General features: G+C 37.0%; 1 protein-coding gene across 9 annotated transcripts in view; it reads right to left on the reverse strand.

The window, feature by feature from the left end:
• The window catches only part of PAN3 (poly(A) specific ribonuclease subunit PAN3), a 118251-nt gene that overhangs the window by 28450 nt on the left and 69917 nt on the right, over positions 1 to 19884 (reverse strand). For 6 of the 9 annotated variants that reach the window (XR_003791720.1, XR_003791721.1, XM_029210143.1 and 3 more), the window contains 4 exons: positions 7448 to 7695; positions 6274 to 6330; positions 4978 to 5082; positions 4102 to 4159 (listed from right to left, as the gene is read on the reverse strand). Coding sequence is in view for 7 of the 9 variants with exons in the window: in XM_029210143.1 (XP_029065976.1) it covers positions 4102 to 4159; positions 4978 to 5082; positions 6274 to 6330; positions 7448 to 7695 (468 nt within the window). In the remaining 2 variants the exon portion in view is untranslated. The remainder of the gene's footprint in view (positions 1 to 4101; positions 4160 to 4977; positions 5083 to 6273; positions 6331 to 7447; positions 7696 to 19884) is intronic. The other 3 variants (XM_029210138.1, XM_029210139.1, XM_029210141.1) reach the window with 1 other exon arrangement.

Consider the following 19884-nt stretch of genomic DNA (forward strand, 5'->3'; position numbering starts at 1 on the left):
CCCAATATTTAGTCTGGGGCTCAGTTCAACCAAATAACATTAAAAATAATGATAAAGAAAATTTTAGTTTCTTTCCTCTATTCAACCCAACGTCCCCTCAAAGAACATAGAGAATGACAGACTGGATCTAAGATACTGAATGTCTGAGGCTCACCATGGTAAACCTATGGCAGAGTTTCTCAAGCTCAGCACTAGTGACATATTGGACCAGACAATCCTTTGTTGTCGGGGACTGTCCTGTGCACTGCAGGGTATTTAGCAGCATCCGTGGCCTCAACCCACTAGTGGCCAGTAGCACCCCGCTGCCAACTGTGACAATCAAAAATGTTCCAGATGTTGCCAAATGACCCAATGACCCATGAGGGGTAAAAATCATTCCTGGCTGAGAACCACTGACCTACAGGAAATAAATTATAATTTGAGTTGAGAAGTCCTAATCTGATGGAAGTATGAAGAATGGAAAGGAAAAGGGAAAGGAAAAAGTCAGTAAGACTAACATTAATAAATGAGTCAAAATGAGTCAAAGGTTAATAGTAAACATGAGACATAAAAAAGATCAGAGTGAGACAAGCGACAGAAAAAACCACTTATTAAACCTTGCTTGAACACGGGCGCACAGAATTGGATTAACCACAATCTTCAGTTTGTGACACTCAAATCAGTAGCTCGTGTCCATGCATGGCCTGCTTTTATTCAGTTGATTATTCTTAATAACACAGGAAGCATCCGCAAGCTCGGCACACACACAACGAAGCCTCAGACCTTGACTTGAACGGTCATCTAAATACATGGTTCTCTACCAACCTCTGTCTTCCTTCTCTCTCCTCCTTCCGTTTCTATAGTTTCATTATACCTATATGTATTCCTCAAAAGTTTATTACGTATATGTATATATGCATATACACATGCATTTACTGATAATGTAAATACATACATAAATTTCAACTTTATAAAAAAAGGTATCATGCTCTATGTAGTCTCTCGCAGCTCACTTTTAAACTTAATATTACATTACTGAGATTCTTCCATATTACTGCTTTCTTTATGAAGTGTACTTTCTTCATTTAAACTGCTATGTAATATTCCATTGTCTGACAGTATCAGTTAATTCACCCACTGTCCTTCAAGGTGAGCGTTTGGACTGATCAAAGTTTCTGCTATAGTAAGCAGTGATATTATGGATACTTTATACATTTTCTAGTTAAAAATATATAGTTTACCTATATCTAGGAGCAGAACTGCTAGATCACGGGGTACACAGATATTCAACTTCAGGAATTTTCCGAAGTGATAACACATTCACCAATTTACACAACCAACAGCAATGTACTGGAGAGCCTGTGGATCCATATCCTAAGACTGCACATGGTCAGACTTCCCAATGATATCTTATCTGTCTTTCCCTAATCATCAGTGATGTTCAACATTTCTTCGTAGATTTTTCGTTGTATGAATTTCCACTTTCTTGAAATGCCTATTCCTACCTTTTGGCCATTTTTCTGTTTTGTTGGTTTTTTTTTTTTTCAGGCTCTTACTAACTTGTGGTTTTTATTTTCTTTGTCAATTGTGTAAATACCTTCTTCAAGTTTTTTCTTTACTATAGATATCTTTGGAGTGTTTTTAATTTTTTTTAATTAATTAATTAAATTTCTGGCTGCCTTGGGTCTTCGTTGCTGCGTGCGGGCTTTCTCTAGTTGCGGCGAGCAGGGGCTCCTCTTTGTGTGGTGCGTGGGCTTCTCGTTGCGGTGGCTTCTCTTGTTGTGGAGCACCAGCTCTAGGTGTGCGGGCTACAGTAGTTGTGGTGAACAGGCCCAGCCACTCCGCGGCATGTGGGATCTTCCCGGACCAGGGCTCGAACCCATGTCCCCTGCATTGGCAGGCAGATTCTTAACCACTGCACCACCAGGGAAGTCCCTTTAACTGTAATTCAGTAAAATTTATCAGTACTTTCTTTAAGAGTCAAGAATTTTTGCCTCCAGTATAGGAAATCTTTCTCTACGGAAAGATTAAATTTACTCATTTGTATTTCATTGTACGAATTTTAAAGTTTTGCTTTTGACATTTAAATTCTTAATCTATTTGGAACTGGTTTTTGCATGTGGTTTGAGATCATGATACAATTGTAACAATACAATCTTTTACCATAAAGAAAACCATTTTTTCCAATGCCTTCCTTTCCCCACTGATTAGCCACCTCTATCACAGAATGTGTCTAGGTTCTCCCTAGTCTGTTCCAGTAATCAATTTGTCTAACCCAGTGCCATTACGACACTGTTTCAGTTACTACAGACTCAAACCAAGCCTCCCCTCCCCAATACACCCAGAACCCTCATCATAATCTTCAAAGTGCTTCAGGTAGTCTTGGACCTTTACTCTTTGATATATTTATCATATACTATGAAAAGCTCTGCTATGCTGTAATATAATAAAAAAATAAAATAAAATCTTGATTAGAAGTGTGGAAATTTCAGCCAATCCCCCAACCTTCCACAGAGGAGAGAGAGGTTGGAGACTGAGTCAATCACGAAGAGCCAGAGATTTAATCAACCACGCCAAGACAATGAAACATTCATAAGAATTCCTAAACAGAGGGATTCAGAGGGCTTACAGGTTGGTGAGCATGATGAGGTGCTGGGAGGGTGGCATACCTGGAGAGGGCATGCAAGTTCCCCACACCCCACCCTATCCCCACACTCTGCCCCATATATCTCTTCCATTTGGCTGTTCCTTGAGTTGTACTCTTTATAATAAGCCAGTAACAGTTTACAAAGTGCTTTCCCGAGTTCTGTGAGTCATTCCAGCTAATCGCCGAACCTGAGGGCATGTTGTGGAAACCCCCAAATTTGTAGTTGGCCGGAGAGAAGTTTGAGTAGCCTGGGTACCCCATTTCAGCTGGCATCTGAAGAAGGAGTGGTCTTATGGGACTGAGCCCTTAACAATTAAATTGTTAGGACACGAATTAGGTGTCAGAAGTATAAGAGTAAGAATAGCTCATGTGCTTTGACTGAAATTATACGAATCTATAGATTAGTTTACGAAAATGGCAACCATTATGTCCTCCTATTCATGAATATCGTATTTCACTCTCTATATTTATCTTATTTAACACCTCTTAGTAAATCTCTGCCACTGATATCTTACACATCTTTTGTTCTGCTTATTCCTAGGTACTGATATTCTGAAGCCATTGTAAATAGCATCTTCTCTTTTAACTTTTTTTTTTTTTTTTTTTTTTTTACCCTAGCTAGGGCCTCAAAGACAATGCTTAATAATAAGGAAAATTCCAACGTGAACATTTCAAAGGCTATGACAGGTAAGTTTCCTGCCCAGTCTTAAGACAAAACAGCCAGACAGACGTATTCCTTTGAATTTTTTAGCGATCAAGAGGATACACAGTGGACTGTGCTGAATTCGTGATCACAACCAGGTGTTTTGAGATTGTCGCTATAGCAAATGTATTCCTACTGTGTTATTTATAAAGTTTTCCTAAATTACAGCACATTTCACTGTGCCTATACCGAATAAGCTAGGCAAAGAGATTTTAATGCTGACAAACATCATGGTACAGTCAGAAAAACCGAGGTTTAAATCCTGACTCGGTCAGATAATTACTAGCCACTTGTTCTTAGAGGCAAGTTACTTAACCTGCCTGTTAACTTCAGTTTCCTCACACGTAAAACAAAGGTGATAATATTAGTATCTATACCACAGGAGTTTTGTGAGGAAAAAACTTACACACAGAAAGCCTTAGTACCCTGTCTGGCATGCCGCAGCCTCAATGATAATAACACTCACCTCCCCACCCCTACTTAAGTACCTATACTTCATCGTTTCAAAAGATAATAATATTCTAGTGCACGACGAGGTAAATCACCATGAATTCTAAAACTACCTATTTTTTGGATGAACTAGAATCTTGTCACATGTAGAATTCCTTGAAAAAATTCTAGATCAATGGCATCTTGGAATTCTTCTTAAGTAGGTTTCAAATAAATGTAGTCATAAAATAGTAATTAGCTAGCTTAAGGCATAAAAACATGTAGGACTACATAAGGATTACACTCTCCTTTAAAAGGAAGGATCAGTCAACTTGCATTTTACCTGGCATATCTGCTTGATCAATCTGAGCCATTGTTATTAAATGTCTGTTAATCAGCTCCTAAGAAAAGAAAACATGTATATTTACATCTAAACACAACTTCTGAAATCTGGACTTTCTATTGCAACTGAAGAGCCTGAGTACTAATATTTTTGGCATGTGTACTTTTTAATGTTGGTATCAGGACATAACATTTCCAATAATGTGAAATGTCTAAATTCCAGTCCTGGATAGACCTGCCCATTGCTAAGGTTGGTTTCAAGTAGCAGTGCTATAACCCAGAGCATACGGCTAGCTCTGTGGCCAAGCTCGTCGATAATTCACTCCACAAACATTATACTGGTGCAACTTACTTCTGTGAAATAAAAACGTTTCCGAGAATCGAAGAGTAAAGTAAAATTCTACGTATCAAATAATACCTGTTTAACACTGACAAAAAAACTAAATAATTTTATAAAACCTACTTTACAGAAAATATTGAGCTGCCTTAAAAATGAAGTTCATTTCTAGGCCAAATTACTTATTAGCCAACTACTACAGATATTAGCAAAAAGTTGTCTAGTGGTTAGAAACCATTTAAATTATTTATTTGTATACTTCAGAGACCTTCCAGTGCACAGGAGGTGCCGTGCAAAAAGGTGGCCCATTTAAATAGCTACTCCGTGTTCTACATCTGAACACAGTTACTTGCAATTTTCTTTAAAAATGGGTTTCCTTAAATAAATATCAATTAGTCTCATAAACTCTAAATTCTGTCTTCTTTATTACAGCATATTTGATTAAGTAATACAATTTGAAAGGAGCTCTGTTCTTTCTCCAGTTCTTTGCTAAAGCACGACAGACATTAAGTATTTCCACTCCGAACTCTGAAAGCATACCTGTCGGAGTTCATCAGCCATGAAGAAGGAAGGTGCATTTGCTTTTGGTTGCATATAAGCAACATGAGGTGCAGTTGGAGGATAAATATGGTAGTTTGGAAAAACCTGAAAGATAGGAAGGGGGAAAATATCATGATCAATTGATAAGCTCTATCATTATTTCGATAAAGTTTTAATCTTTAAATGACAGTGACAAATTGATACTTTTAATCTTTAAATAATAGTGAATTAAACACCTGAGAATAGCTATTATTAGTATACCTTCTGAATTATTTCATTTTTTAAATAATCTTTATTGGAATAACAAGTTTTTAAAAATCTAATGAGAAAGGAAACATTTCTTCAGATACAGTAAAATTTTAGCTCCAATGAGAGGCAAAAGGAGCTCTTTGTAAGTATTTTTTTAAGGCAGCTGGAAGAGAGGAAGAAAGTAGATATTAAAGGTGCTTGGGCACAGTCAGTTCATGTAGTAACTCTGCCGTGGACGCCCAAAGAACTGTCCTCTTTAAGGGTTTCTAGCGACCAAACTAAACAAAATGTTATCTAGATACTTAACACTTCAAACTAGAACAGAAAAGAGGACCAACATACTCTGGGTCAGCAGTGGAGGTGAACAGAAGGGTATGACAATATACCTTCCAATCAAACTACAACAAAGTTACTAAATTCTGCTTCCAGCTTCTTGGCTTTGCCTCTTCCAATTGGAATCTTCTCACCACCCCGCTTTTTTCCCTTTTTCCTCTGCCTCTCCTTCCCTTCAACTGGTCCACGATACAAAATCAAGTACATCTTAAAATATCTTTTGTTTTATTCTTTCATTTTTAAAGCCAAAACAAACATTTTTTTTTCTCTTTTAAAAATGAATTCAGTTGATTTCTGTTGCCCTCATGTGGCTCTTCTGCTCTGGACCTCAACCAGGAAGTGATTTTGCAATACCTGTAAGGTTTCCTTTAACCTATACCTGAAGGGAGAAGAGTGCCTCCTTTTTCTTGCCTTGGTTTCCTTATATCAGGTAGTATAGTTGGGCATGACTACCTCAGGTTTACCATGAGCATATTTTTAAGAGTGGTTTGAAGGGTAAAAACATTACAAAAATGTGCCACATATAATCTCCACAAAAACAGCTGAGACAGTTTTGTGACAAAAGAACCTCTTCATAGATTAAACTAACTTTTTTCTACAAATATCATAAAATAAAAAACGTAAATAATTATAAAATATAATAACCCCTCCCCCCAAAAGTAAAACATTGATGGAATTCTTACTTGAAAGAACCAAGGAAAGTCTCTACTCTACCTCAATTATTTGACCTTCAGTTCGGCAAGCTGTTCTGTGATAACTTTTGAAAGATCTCTGACCAAAAACAAAACAAAACAAGAAACTATTAGCTATTTTATTATTTTTTTAGAAAGCATTTTACATGATTTACAAGTACTTCTATAAATGTTTTCACATTTATTTCTCATACGATGGTCGTGTGCTTAACCTCATTTACGATCGGGGGACCAGTCTCAGAGGTACTAAGATTCAAGAGTCACAAAACAATGGCAGAACTGGGACTCTTAAAAAGGAAAAATAAAAATCTGTTGTCTTTCCACTCAAACTGCCTTTTAGTAAAATATTAAATGTAATCAAAATAAATCATTAATTTAACTTACGGGGTCAAAATCTGCTTACCAAAATCCAAACATACTTTTCATCTAAGCCTGTCAGTTATGATTTTGTCAAATATCTACAGTTTAGACCAGCATTCATATTTTAATGGAATTTGGCTTTCTTACTCACGAGATCTTCATCTACTACTTATTTTTCTATAGCTAAATAATTTTTCAACATGGACAAAATTATGAAACTAAAAGTGTACAATTTATGGAACATGACGCTTCCCTCTCGGCCCCTCCCCCCCCCATAGTCCTTTGGTAGCTCTTTCCTTACCCATAATCAGGGCTCCCTGAACCTCCTCCCTCCTTACCAGTGACCCATGCTGGAGGCCTCCTATCACTGTGTCCTCCACCATCCAGAGTTCTAGCTATTAAATCACTGCCTCGCCTGAGCAAGCATTTATCATCGGTTTGCTTTCAGCAACTACTGATAAGAATCCATCTACTTCTCTAACTTCAGAGGTGAAACTACCTATATCTACAAACAACAGTCAGCAAACACCAACACCAGCTAGCACAAGTACTAGGTAACCCCATAAGCAAAACATGCCATAAAGTAATAAACTAGAGCTTAAATATAACTTCTGATTACAAGCAGATTTGTCCAAAACTAGCGATATTATTAATGCAGAAACAGATTACTCTGAACAGGTAAGAAGACATTAGAATTATCATCTAAGTCAGAAATTAATTACTTTTTCACATCACAGTATAGAGAGACAGGACTGGGTAAACCTCCTCGTTAATCTCATTAATAAGAAGAAGCTGTTGTAAGAGCCCTCTCTTTTCTCCTTTAAATGCAGACGTACCATTCCAGTCAAAGGTGCTGGAGTTGTGTCTGTATAGAAGTAAGTCGTCCCACCGACAGTTTCCTTTTGGATCACCTGACCAGAAGATGGAGTCTGAGAAACAGGATTATTAACAGGTGTAGAGGCACTAGAAGGCACCAAGTAATTTGCTGGATTTGGAGTGTGACTTCTTCTTCTGGGAGCAGGAGAAGTATGTGGAGTGATCTTGGGGGAGTGAAGAGGGGAAGATCCAGCAGACAATGACATTCCTGAAGAAGATGTAAAAATGTTTCTTAGAAAGCAAAAATTGGTTTCAGAGAAAAAAATCTGGAAAATAAAATGCAAACGTTCATTTGGAAGAAACATCTTTAGCAAAATTCTTTAAGTTCAAAAATGAAAGACAATTTTGTCTCGTTTTAGAGAAAGCTCTGATTAAAAGCAAATGTAAAGAATTTCTTTTTTTCAAATATAGTCATTCCCAAATAAACTAGGATATTTACTGTAAGAATACGTCTCCTCCACATCAAGGTTTACATGAGAAACTTCAATAATAAGAATTACTGATAATTTAATAAATTAATCAAAAAGTGAGAAATAACTGGGACTATAAAATTATGCCTTTTATAAAAGCCTTTCTTTAATAAAAGGCATAATTCCTTTTTTGTAATCAATCATTTAAAACTATGGCTATTAACAATACAAATATCACATATCCCTAAAATATTTTAGTATCAAAAAATCAAATTATTTAATGAGATTTATTAGATTTCTTTTGGCCAAATACTACTAACAGAATGGTTTGAAAAAGCAAAAAAAAAAACTAAGTCTAGTCTTAGTTGAAATACACGGCCGCTTAAATACCATATTTTTTTTTAAATCAAGACGTATACTGTTTTGATGCCTTTGTCTTTAAACAGGCATACGCTATATAGTAGACAACTGAAAATTCCTGCAGATGCATACTCTGCTCTAGTGCGAGTTTTACCTAAACACAACTAGCAAGAAACCATTGTATGCAGAGCATCCTCTATCATGAATCTATGGTGGAGAAAGGGGAAAGGACAATTGTCTTCACCCCTCAGGAGATTCCAAGCTATCTGAGAAAACAAGGCCAGGTCACATGTAAAAGACATAAAATGGCTTACAGAAACACTCAAATAGAAACGAATGTACTGTCAACTCCATGCCTCCATACAGATGGAATGCAAATTAAGTAAAACCAGGCACAGTTAGTCAAAGGCTTAATGGAGGCGATCAGTTCTGAGCAGAGACTGAAAATGGTTTCTCCGGCCACAGTTAGTTACACTTCCTGAAAGAATTAGCTTATCCAGGAGCCATTTTCTGGCTATTCGGGGAACAACTGAAAAACTTCACCTGAAGTAATATGCCATCTCACAATTCAAGAAAAAAGTTACCAAAATGCTTCTGGTCACAGAAATATGATTAACAGGGATATGAATTTCAATTGCTAAGAATTCATAAAACACACACACTTTTTTGAAAAAGATGTAGGCGAATAAAAATAAGGTTGAGAACTGAGATAATACTTATTTTTACTCTGGATAGCCCTCTGTATTTTCTAAAGAGCCCTGACATAATTATTTTGTCTGATTTTCTGAGCAACGAAGGTAGGTCAGGTAACAAGCACCGCAGTACAGATCAGAAATTTACACACAGGGGGGTTGTTATCTGACCAAGGACATATGTGCACAGCCAACAGCAAAGCCAGGCTTCAAACCCAAGTCTCCAAACTTCCAGTTTAATACTCTTCCTGCTATAACACAATGTCTACTGCACTGACATTAAAATAGGACAGGAATTTCGCAAGTATGTCGTAAATACATCTAAGAGAAACTTTAGAAGTCTAAAACCCTTTAGAAAAATACTTATAAGGAAGCCAAGCTATTATGTTAACATATGAGCCTAATTTTTAAAACTCATGATTCTTTTTTTTTTTCTTTTTTGCGGTACGCGGGCCTCTCACCGTTGTGGCCTCTCCCGTTGCGGAGCACAGGCTCTGGACGCGCAGGCTCAGCGGCCATGGCTCACGGGCCCAGCCGCTCCGCGGCATGGGGGATCTTCCCAGACCGGGGCACGAACCCATGTCCCTTGCATCGGCAGGCGGACTCTCAACCACTGCGCCACCAGGGAAGCCCTACATACGAGCCTAATTTTTAAAAAACTTTTCCAGAGTTCTGTGTTTTTTCTAACTCTGTATATTATACATTTAATTGTAGGTCAATCCATACTGCAAAAATTGGGAGGATTATTCAACTATTTTCAAAAGATACATACTCCCCACTCATCTAATATGAAACGCATCTACAGTTTTCCTAAAGCTAGTCTCTAAGCCCTTCCAATATAAAACTGGCCAAGTCACCAAAAATGAGTAAATTTGTTTACTACCTTTAAATTAATAACAGCAGCAAATACAGCTACCAATTCTTAAGCACTTTCCATATGTCAGGCAGTAATAAAAGTGCTTCACATACACGACTGTTTAATCCTCACAACAACCCTGTGAGGTAGGTATATCAACAGTCACCTCACAGAGGAAGAAACTAACTTAAAAATAATTTTAAAAAATTTATTGTAAGGGCAAATACAGGTTACTGAACAAAAGAATCAAGATTGAAACTCAGGTCTATTTGATTCCAAAGCCTGTGCTCTTAGCCAATATCTAATACAGCTGCCCAACCCCTAAGCCATACACCAGAGAACAGAAAGGGGGTCCATTACACTTAGGAGCGTTAGTGTGACAACTTAAACGACGTGTGGGAGCAGGGTGGGGGAAGTGGGGTGCAGCAGGAGAGGAGGGGAAGAGTCTGACACCAGAGCAGGCGTACAAGTGAAACAAAAGGTAGAATCTCTCCTTAAGGCTAAATACGAGGAAAAACTACCAAAAACAATCTAGTAGAATTTACAGGTTGTAAGTTACAAGCTTTCTCTTCAGAATTTTAAATTTTGTGGCTATTCTAGTACAAAGGTTCAGCACTGACATCTGAGTTAATATATCTGAGCTGAGGCTGGCTGGCATGATCTAAACACATACAAAATAAAACATGTGAAACAGTAATAAGGATCACCACCCATAAGGGTAACAGAATATTTAAGTTGTATGGGAAGCTAGAAAGGAAACTGACCTCTAAATTACTGAAACATCCAGCCACAAAAGGCATAGCTTTGTGCCACCAAAATATTTTGCAAACATGTTAAAGAATCGAGTAAAATACACACATATCTGCTTGGAGAGAGTTATTCTGTACTTGGTATTGTGAAGACGATAAGCACAACACACTTAATATTAACTGCCTGCATGTAACACTAAATTACAGACAGCACAAAGGAGCAGAACCTTACTACAGAAATCAGTAACTAAAAATAAAAGTGAAGTAGAATGAACAGATTCCATTTCATCTCTCTTGCATGTAAATATTCCTTTATAAGTTCCATCTTCCCTTATATGGGGAGGGGGTGGAGGCAGGGGTGCTACTTGTGGTTATTACAACAGTTTGCTATTAATTAGTACTCAATCACTGGAACACTTAAGCAAACATAGCAACACACTGAGGATACCATGAGAGACAAACAAGAAGAATGAAAATCTGTATTTAAAAAAAATCTGAATTAAAAATATTTCATTTGTGTATTTATTTTTTGCGTTACTTTTGTAATTAACTCTTAAAATGACATTTTGGTGAGATCATATACAATAATTACACTATAATTTCTTATTAAGTGAATATGCAAACTGAGATATTTAAGTCATGTGTAAGTTAATCGCTTTAGAACATTCGAAAAAATCCTTCTTAAAAGTACCCAATTCAAAGAAAAGTGAGGAACAATACAGAAATGCCCACTGGACGAATTAACCAGAGCAATGAACAAAATAAAGAAATGAAATTTTAGAAATTTAAGGTTAACTTATGAAGGTAAAAGTATCAGTGTTTCTGGATGACATAATTCTATACCTGAAAAACCCAAGGAAACAAACAAAAAAGACTCTTGTAAATAATGACAGAATGCATAAAGTAAATGGCTCCAGTATTACGAAATACCAAATGAACATCGTTCCTAAATACAAACATCCACTTAAGACAATCGTATTTCTGGGAAATCAGAGACTGAGCTAAATAAAACAAATACCCTCCCTCAACCCCAACCAAAATTATGAACACATAGAACTGCACGATAAAATACAATACCCACATTTTAAAACATAGCTGAAATCAAAAGAATAGCAACAAAAGCAAAAACTCCGAGAGCAAGAAATTAAGGCAAAATTGTGAACTAGAGATTATACTGTGGGAACTTTGGAAAACCACATCCCAGGCCAGATATAGTGTCTACAAGTTAAGGCTTCCATGTTCACACAGGCATATGAAACATGGCCTTCAGCACATAAAATGTGAAAAATGAAATTCAAATCCCAGTGTAAAGCCAGGAGTCTGGAAAAGCTGTACCATCAGGCAATGGTGGAGGAGAAAACTTCTACCTGTCAGCCCACAGGCAATAGGTAGGCTTGTTTGTGGAACAGAGATGGAGGAAAGGAAGAGGGCTTGGCGTGCGCGGGGGGGGGGGGGGGGGGGGGGGGGGGGGGTGCGCGGTTCAGGAGAAATGGAAACCTAATGCCTGCACCATGCACAGGTGCAGGAGAGAAAAATCCCCGGGAGATTCTGTGTGATAGGGATCCCAGTGTGTAATTATAAAACTTAAACTGCACTGGCAATGGACACCTGGGTAAAGCAAACACCAACTATTTTGACAAACAAACATGACCTACAACCCATAGCACACATGATCTCTCCCCAGAAAATAATCTCATGTGAAAAGAACTCCCAAAATGAGAATCAAATATGCACAATTCATTGAGAATTAGCACCTGAAAACAATGAATCCCAGATAACAGAACCCTATAAAGGAGATTTAAAAAAACCCTACAACTAAAATGATTAAGGACATGAAAGAAGTGACAAACATTTGGCCTCTCCCGTTGCGGAGCACAGGCTCCGGACGCACAGGCTCAGCGGCCATGGCTCACGGGCGCAGCCGCTCCGCAGCATGTGGGATCTTCCCGGACCGGGGCACGAACCCGTGTCCCCTGCATCGGCAGGCGGACTCTCAACCACTGCGCCACCAGGGAAGCCCCATTTGTCCTTCTTAAACAGAACTATATTCTATAAGAGTAAAAATTATAACCATTAAAATTAAAGGAGAAAAAACTTAACAGGTGAGTCAAATAGCAAGGTAGACACAAAGACAAGAAAAGTAAACCAGAGAAGAATCTAGAAACAAAGCTTGGAAAATATAAAAGACTGGTTAAGATACACAGAAGGTAGAATGAGAAGGCAAATTTCCAGGATAAAGAAAATACTGGAGAAGCAATATTCGAAGAAAAGCTTTGGGATATTCAAGAACTAGGAAATCCTCATTCCAGAAATCCTAAACAAGAGTTCTGAACAGAATAAGTAAAAACAAGTCCCTTTCAATCAATCAGGTGAAACTGTTGCATGCCAAAGATAAAGAGAAAAACCTAAAAAGCTACAAAAGCAAAAAAAGACAAATTATCTTAAAAAAAAAAGGACAATTACATTCACAGGAGACTGATCAGCAACACTAGATAATGAAAAAATGTGCTCACAGTAAGGGAAATAAACGTCATCTTAAAGCTTATGCACAATTTGCAAGTGAGGGGAAAAGTAAAGACATTTTTAAGGTCACTCACATCTCCTTGGTGAAAGAACAATTAAATGATCAACTTCAATACAGAAGAAAACTCCTTCCTCCAAAAAGCACAGAATAAAAGAAGGTATGGGTAAATCTGAATAAGCACTGACAGTGAAACTATTAGGCTGAGATAGGTTCAAGTCAAAGTGTAATTAAAATTCTAGGTTACTGTAACACTGAAAGAGGGCAGGAAGGACTTCAACAAGTTCATACTGAGTAAAGCATGCATGGTAAAATTCTAGGGGTGACCACACATAAAACCAAAACATAGTACGTAACATCCAACCTCTACCCTACACCGTACACAAAAATTACCTCAAAAATCTAAATGCAGGAACTAACCTATAAAACTCTAAGAAAACCAGCATATACTTCATGATCTTCAGTTAAACAAGTGTTTCTTAAGTTGACACCTAAAGCACACATAACCAAGGGAAAAAGAAAAAGAAATTAGACTTCACTAAAATTTTAAACTTTTTGTACTTCAGAGGAAACCATCAAGAAAGTGAAAAGCCAACCCACAGAATGGGAGAAAATATTTACAAATCATATATTCAGTAAAGGTCCAATATATAGAATATATAAAGAACTCTTATAACTCAACAACAAAAATAACCAAATTTTAAAACTGGCAAAGGATTTGCGCAGACATTTTTCCAAAGAAGATAAACAAATGGCCAATAAGCATGTAAAAAGAAGCTCAACATCATTGGGAACATGCAAATCAAAACCACAGTGATACCACATTATACCTACTATGACGGCTATAATCAAAAATAAGAACAATAACAAGTGTTAGCGAGGAAGTGGAGAAAATGAAATCCTTAACACATTGCTGGCGGGAGTGTAAAATAATGCAGTCACTTTGGAAACAGTTTGGCAGTTCCTCAAATTGTTAAACACCAGTAATTCTACTCCTAAGTATGTTACCCAAGATAACTGAAAACATTATCTTCACACAAAAACCAGTACATGAATGTTCAAAGCAGCACTATGCATAAAATAGTCAGAAAGTGGAAACAACTCAAATGTCTATCAACTGATAAACGGGTGAACAAAATGTGATCTCGCCTGTACTATGGAATACTATTCACCTGTATGAAGGAAAAAAATACTGATTCATGCTACAACATGGATGAAGCTTGAAAACACTGTTAAGTGAAAGAAGCCAGAGACAAGAAGGCCACACGTTGTATGATTCTATTTACATAAAACGGCCAGAAGAGGCAAATCCATAAAGACATAACGTAAATTAGTGGTTTCCAAGGACTGAGGAGAGGGGAAAATGGGGAGTGACTACTAATAGGTAGGTACGAAGTTTCTTTTTAGGGTTATGAAAATGTTGTGGAATTAGACCATGATGATGGTTGCACAGCCTTGAGAGTATACTAAACACCACTGAATTGTACACTTTAGAAGAGTGAATTTTATGATATGTGAATTACATCTCAACAAAAATAGTTAATACCTAAATTATTGCTGCAGGTGAGGGGAGAAGGATCAAGAAAACTCCATTAATCCAATGGGCGTATGGGGGTGGGGGAGAGAGGGAGAGTGAGTGAGTGAGTGAGTGAGTGAGTGAGTGAGTGTGTGTGTGTGTGTGTGTGTGTGTGTGTGTGTTGGAGAGGGGGGAGAGACAAACAGATTGCAAAAAACAAAATTCCACTTACATTAACTAGCAATAAAAACCTAAAATATCTAGGCACAAACTTACCTAGGATGTGCAGGACTTACATGAAGAAAAAGGTAAAACTCTACTGTCAGAAACAAAAGATAACTTGAACAAAAGAAAATAAATACCTGTACCTATTTGTTGTAAAAATGTCAATTCTACCCCGAACTAATCTAAAAGCATAATGCTAGCTCAATAAGAAAACCAACATAATTTTTTTTATTTAGCCAAACTAATTATATTCATTGGAAAAATAAGCAGTAAGATAGCCAGGAAAATTACTAAAGTAAAGCAAGTACAGAGGAAGAACAAAAAAAAAAAAAAGAAGAAGAAAGAAGACTGAAAAAGTAAAAGGAAGAAAAAAGTACTGTATAAGGTCACTGGATACTAAAAAAGTGATAAAAGCTATAGTAACAAAAATATTGAATAAAGGCTCCCATGAACAGTGGGTCAACACAACAGAATAAGCATGAAACTTGACCCCAAATATATATGAAAAAATAAGCATAAAACTTCAGGGGAGGAGATGGACAGTAGTCAGATATGCCAACTTACTAGCCACCCCTAAATGACGAATTGAGTAAAGATAAAAGCAAACAGATGGTTATTTAGATAAAATAAATAAAAGTGACTCACCCTTCCATTCATTACGCCCATAAAAAAGACAAACAAATATTCAGATTTAATATTTAAGAGTTTAAAACGAAAAGTATCTCAAAGAACATTTTTTAAAATGTTATGAAGACATACAAAACACAAAGGTCAAAATAGAATTTAACTTCTTCAAAAAATAAATATTTCTACACAGCAAAAAAAGATATTTGCAACACTTAGTAAAAGGCTAATCATCTTATTATATAGCTCTTAAAATCATTAAGAAAATAGAAAGCAACCAATAGAAAATGGACAAATTATACAAGTAGTCAGTTTGCAGAAAATTAAATGCCTCAAACATATAAAAAGATGCTAATATTCATTGATAATTAAAAGAGATGCAAAGTAAAGCCAGCGTATCATTGGCTCAGATTGGCGTAGATTAAAAAGTTTATTTAGACAATTATTAAAAGGGTGGATGGCATATAAATACTGTCATACATTTTTCGTGTCGACTGTTACAATCTCTTTTGGAAGAATATTTGGCAATACCTATCAACTAAAGCCTTTTAATTGGCATGATAATGATAAACAATTCAAACTAAAAATGTCATAAAATGAAAAATAAAAGCTATTAACTCCATTAAAGTGTATATTTTTGTCTTGCTCATCTTTGAGGCCCTCAGAAGTCACTGAATAAATGCCTCATGAACAAATGCTAAAGTCGCTTTTAAATCCCTTCTAGGAAAAACAAATGTAATATTTTCTTCTCTCAAAGAATTTTTTAAAACGTGTCCTCTCAGATACAAATGTATCTAAGATGCCAGAGCAAAGATCCTCCTAAATATGAAAACATTAGAAGCATCCCTTTTAAAATCAGGTACAAGACAAAAATGTCAACTATGACTTCTTCTGTACAATCCCAAGGCAAGAAAACAACAGAAAAAAGATTACAAAGGAAGAGATTATTATTTGCAGGTAAGTGTTCAAATTTTATACACACACACACACACACATATACATATGTATATATACATATAAAAGAATCTACAAATTATTAGAAATAGAATGTCTCAAAGTAACCAACACACAAATGTCAATCACATATTTTCACACTAAGAATAATGAACAAGAAAATTTTTATTTTTGAGACGCCAAATTATAATACCAACAATTACCACAAATGTGTCTCAGAATATCTTACAAAATATATGTAATACTTGAACACAGAAAATTATAAAACTTTGTGGAAAGGCATTAAAGAAGACCTGGAAAAAAGAACTGGACAGAGAGCCCACGTTCACGGACAGAAAGACAATACTGAAATCGTGACGATCCTCTTCGATTCATCTAAAGATTCGATACAACTTCCCTGAAGGCACCAGGCTGCTTCACGGATCCACAAGGCTTGAAGGCTGTCCCCTCCTCTGGTACACTCATCAACAACCCTCCTTGTCAACACCGAGCTCTCTAAACCCCACCCTCACAGTAAATTCCAATTCAACTTCTGAAAAATCTTCTTACTCTATAAAAATTCTCCTGATACTCACGTTTAAAAATTATTCCCATCATTTTGTACTTTATCTTTTGCTGCAAGTAGCACACAATGCAAACTGTCTCTTTGCAGGGGAGAACTGCGCCTTAATCCTCTCTGTATTCCCAACTACACACGTAATGGCATGGTGTCAGCACACAATACATTTATCAAAAAGGAAAAAGAAAGAGGTGAAAGTTTCCTCTTCTTGGTACAGCAATAGCTACAAACAGGAAATGAAGAGTGCCAACACCAGAATTAACTGAGTATAACAAGCTGGGAGGAGAAAAGCAAGTGTTCATGCTATCAGGTGGCATAGATGCCAGTTGTCACTATTTAAAAGCAAATGTGAAACAAGCAAATGTGAGAGAAAGAGAAGAATCTGAAGAATTTGAGGTGAAGGGCATTCTTGTAACACAGCAGTCTGATTATTCTAGTACTACTCTTTCCAGATCTATGTAGTCTGGGTAAACCTAGATTACACTAATGTTAACTAAAATTGTTAATGCTGTTGTAACTAAAGTTGTTAACTTTAACAAAGTTCCAATAACCACATTAAATCCTCAGTAATAAACTGTCATGTATGGCTACACTGAAGAGAATGGTTTAGATTAGAAATCACCAAAATATATCTCATACTGAACAGATGAATGAATTAAAGACAAACAGAGGAAGCGTTTTATCTTCTTAACAATAGGGCCAATATTTGGGACCTCATCCAAGAGAAAATCATAGTAAGGAATTTATATGATCATATCCAGGAATACAAAAAACGAAGTTACTACTAAAGATATATTTCTTACTTTATTGATTTTTTTAAAACCAAATTCCCTAATCACACCCTCTCCCAAATAAAACAATGCCCAGTTTATAGCCCAAAAAACAGACACTAAGTTTATACTCCTAAATTCTAACAGGATCTTAAACATCTAATGAATTAATAAATCTTTTTCCTTGATATTGCTTATGATAACTTAAAGGGTGGGTATAAAAGGACAACTCCAAAATTGAGATCAGAGCGCTTTTCTCCCCCTCCCTCCGCCACTCACTCTTTCAGTGAGTCAGAGACAAGCTTTATTTCTTAGTCCATTTCTATCCACTAGCTGTTCTTAGCAGGAGGAGAAAGTGAGTTTAAAGAAAGTGTTTAATTGTAATCATTGACAGTTAAGTCTGTATGTCATGGAGTTCTCTGCAATTTGATGCAACCTGTCAGACAAATCCCCAGGATACTCTAAACAGCTATCCTATACGCAGGACAGACTTCTACTGCGTAGAACTTTCTGAAATAAAATGTTAAAAATTACAGAACAACATCAGAAATGCATTAAATTCTCCGTATGATGTTGATGACTACTGCATAAATAAAACTGCTTTAAAATATAATCCCTACAGTTTCTCAGTAAATTTAGTAACAAAGATCCTTGACTGGTTGGGGGGGGTGGCTCCCCCAAGACCACTTCCATGTTCAGAAAGTCACTGGAACTCAGCACAGGGCTGCACTCGCGACTAAGATCTACCACAGCAGTGTAGTAAACGTACACATCCAGATCTCAAGGGGCGAAGACGCAGGTGGAGACTAGAGGGATTCATCTGTGGGCTTCCTTATGCCCCCTTCCTCACGAGGGGTCACACGGCCCACTCTTCGTCCAGGAGCACAAAGGCAATACATCTGCTCAGAGAAGCACCAGGGTTTTTATAGGTGACTGGTCACTGCCTAGCACACACCAGAATCCCACACTCCCGGACGGAAAGCATGTGAGCAGCACAAACCACACTGTTTGCACAGAGTCTAGGAATAGTAAACCACCCTAATCAGTTAGGGAAAAACCGGAACACTCCCCAACTCCGAGGTCCCAGACATCAGCCCAGGGCCAACCTTGCAAGCAGTCTCTGTTAAGGACACTATGTTAACTCGCTTCCGCACACATACCTTAAGTTGTCTACTACAGTACAGCCACCACTTTTTCATAATTCTGCTCTATAGTGTAGTGAATACTGTTACAGACAAATATAAGGGCAAATGTTTTGTTTCTTACATCTAAACATACCTCAGGGAAGAGGGAGGAGGGGGAAAAGTAAGCTTTAAGTTAGGGCAATGGATTTACGTTGATTCCACTAAGTTTGTCCATACACATTGAGAAAAATTATATAATTAGATATGTACCCTCCGTCGCTAGGAAATATAGCAAAGAAAAATGAAATACAGCTCATGTAAAACGGAGCTGAACCTATGTGTTCCATCAACTCCTTTCGTTAGTATCTAAACTATCTAAACACACACCATAAAAGTAAATATATGTGTTATAGCTTAACTAGGATTTCAACAACTAATGTTAATAGAAAAGATTTTATAATATCATTAGTTGGCATATTTTAATTTCTAGTATACTAATATTATAGAAGCCATTCAAAATGTTTACTTACGTAAAAATTAGAGGGGAATTCCCTGGTTGTCCAGTGGTTAGGACTCTGCGCTTTCACTACCGAGGGCCCCGGTTCGATCTCTGGTTGGGGAACTAAGATCCCACAACATGGCCAAAAAAAAACAAAAAACAAAAAACATGTGTTGGGACTTCCCTAGTGGCTCAGTGGATAAGACTCTGCGCTCCCAATGCAGGGGAACTAGGTTCAAACCCTGGTCAGGGAACCAGATCCCACATGCATGCCACAACTAAGAGTTCACATGCCACAGCTAAGGAGCCTGTGTGCTGCAACTAAGGAGCTGGCAAGCCACAACTAAAGGAGCCCTGGAGCCACAACTAAGACCTGGTGCAACTAACTAACTAACTAAATAAATAAATAAAATAAAAATAAAATTTGGAAGTATATGAAACAAAATTTATTCTTCATAAATAACTGTTGGACTTCTGGAGTAATCCTAAAGAGGATCATCTGGCTATGGCTTGGTGTATACATCACAAAAACAGCTGC

This window comes from Monodon monoceros, unplaced genomic scaffold (assembly GCF_005190385.1).
Source record: "Monodon monoceros isolate NGI ecotype Baffin Bay Population unplaced genomic scaffold, NGI_Narwhal_1 Super_Scaffold_8, whole genome shotgun sequence".
Lineage (NCBI taxonomy): Eukaryota > Metazoa > Chordata > Mammalia > Artiodactyla > Monodontidae > Monodon > Monodon monoceros.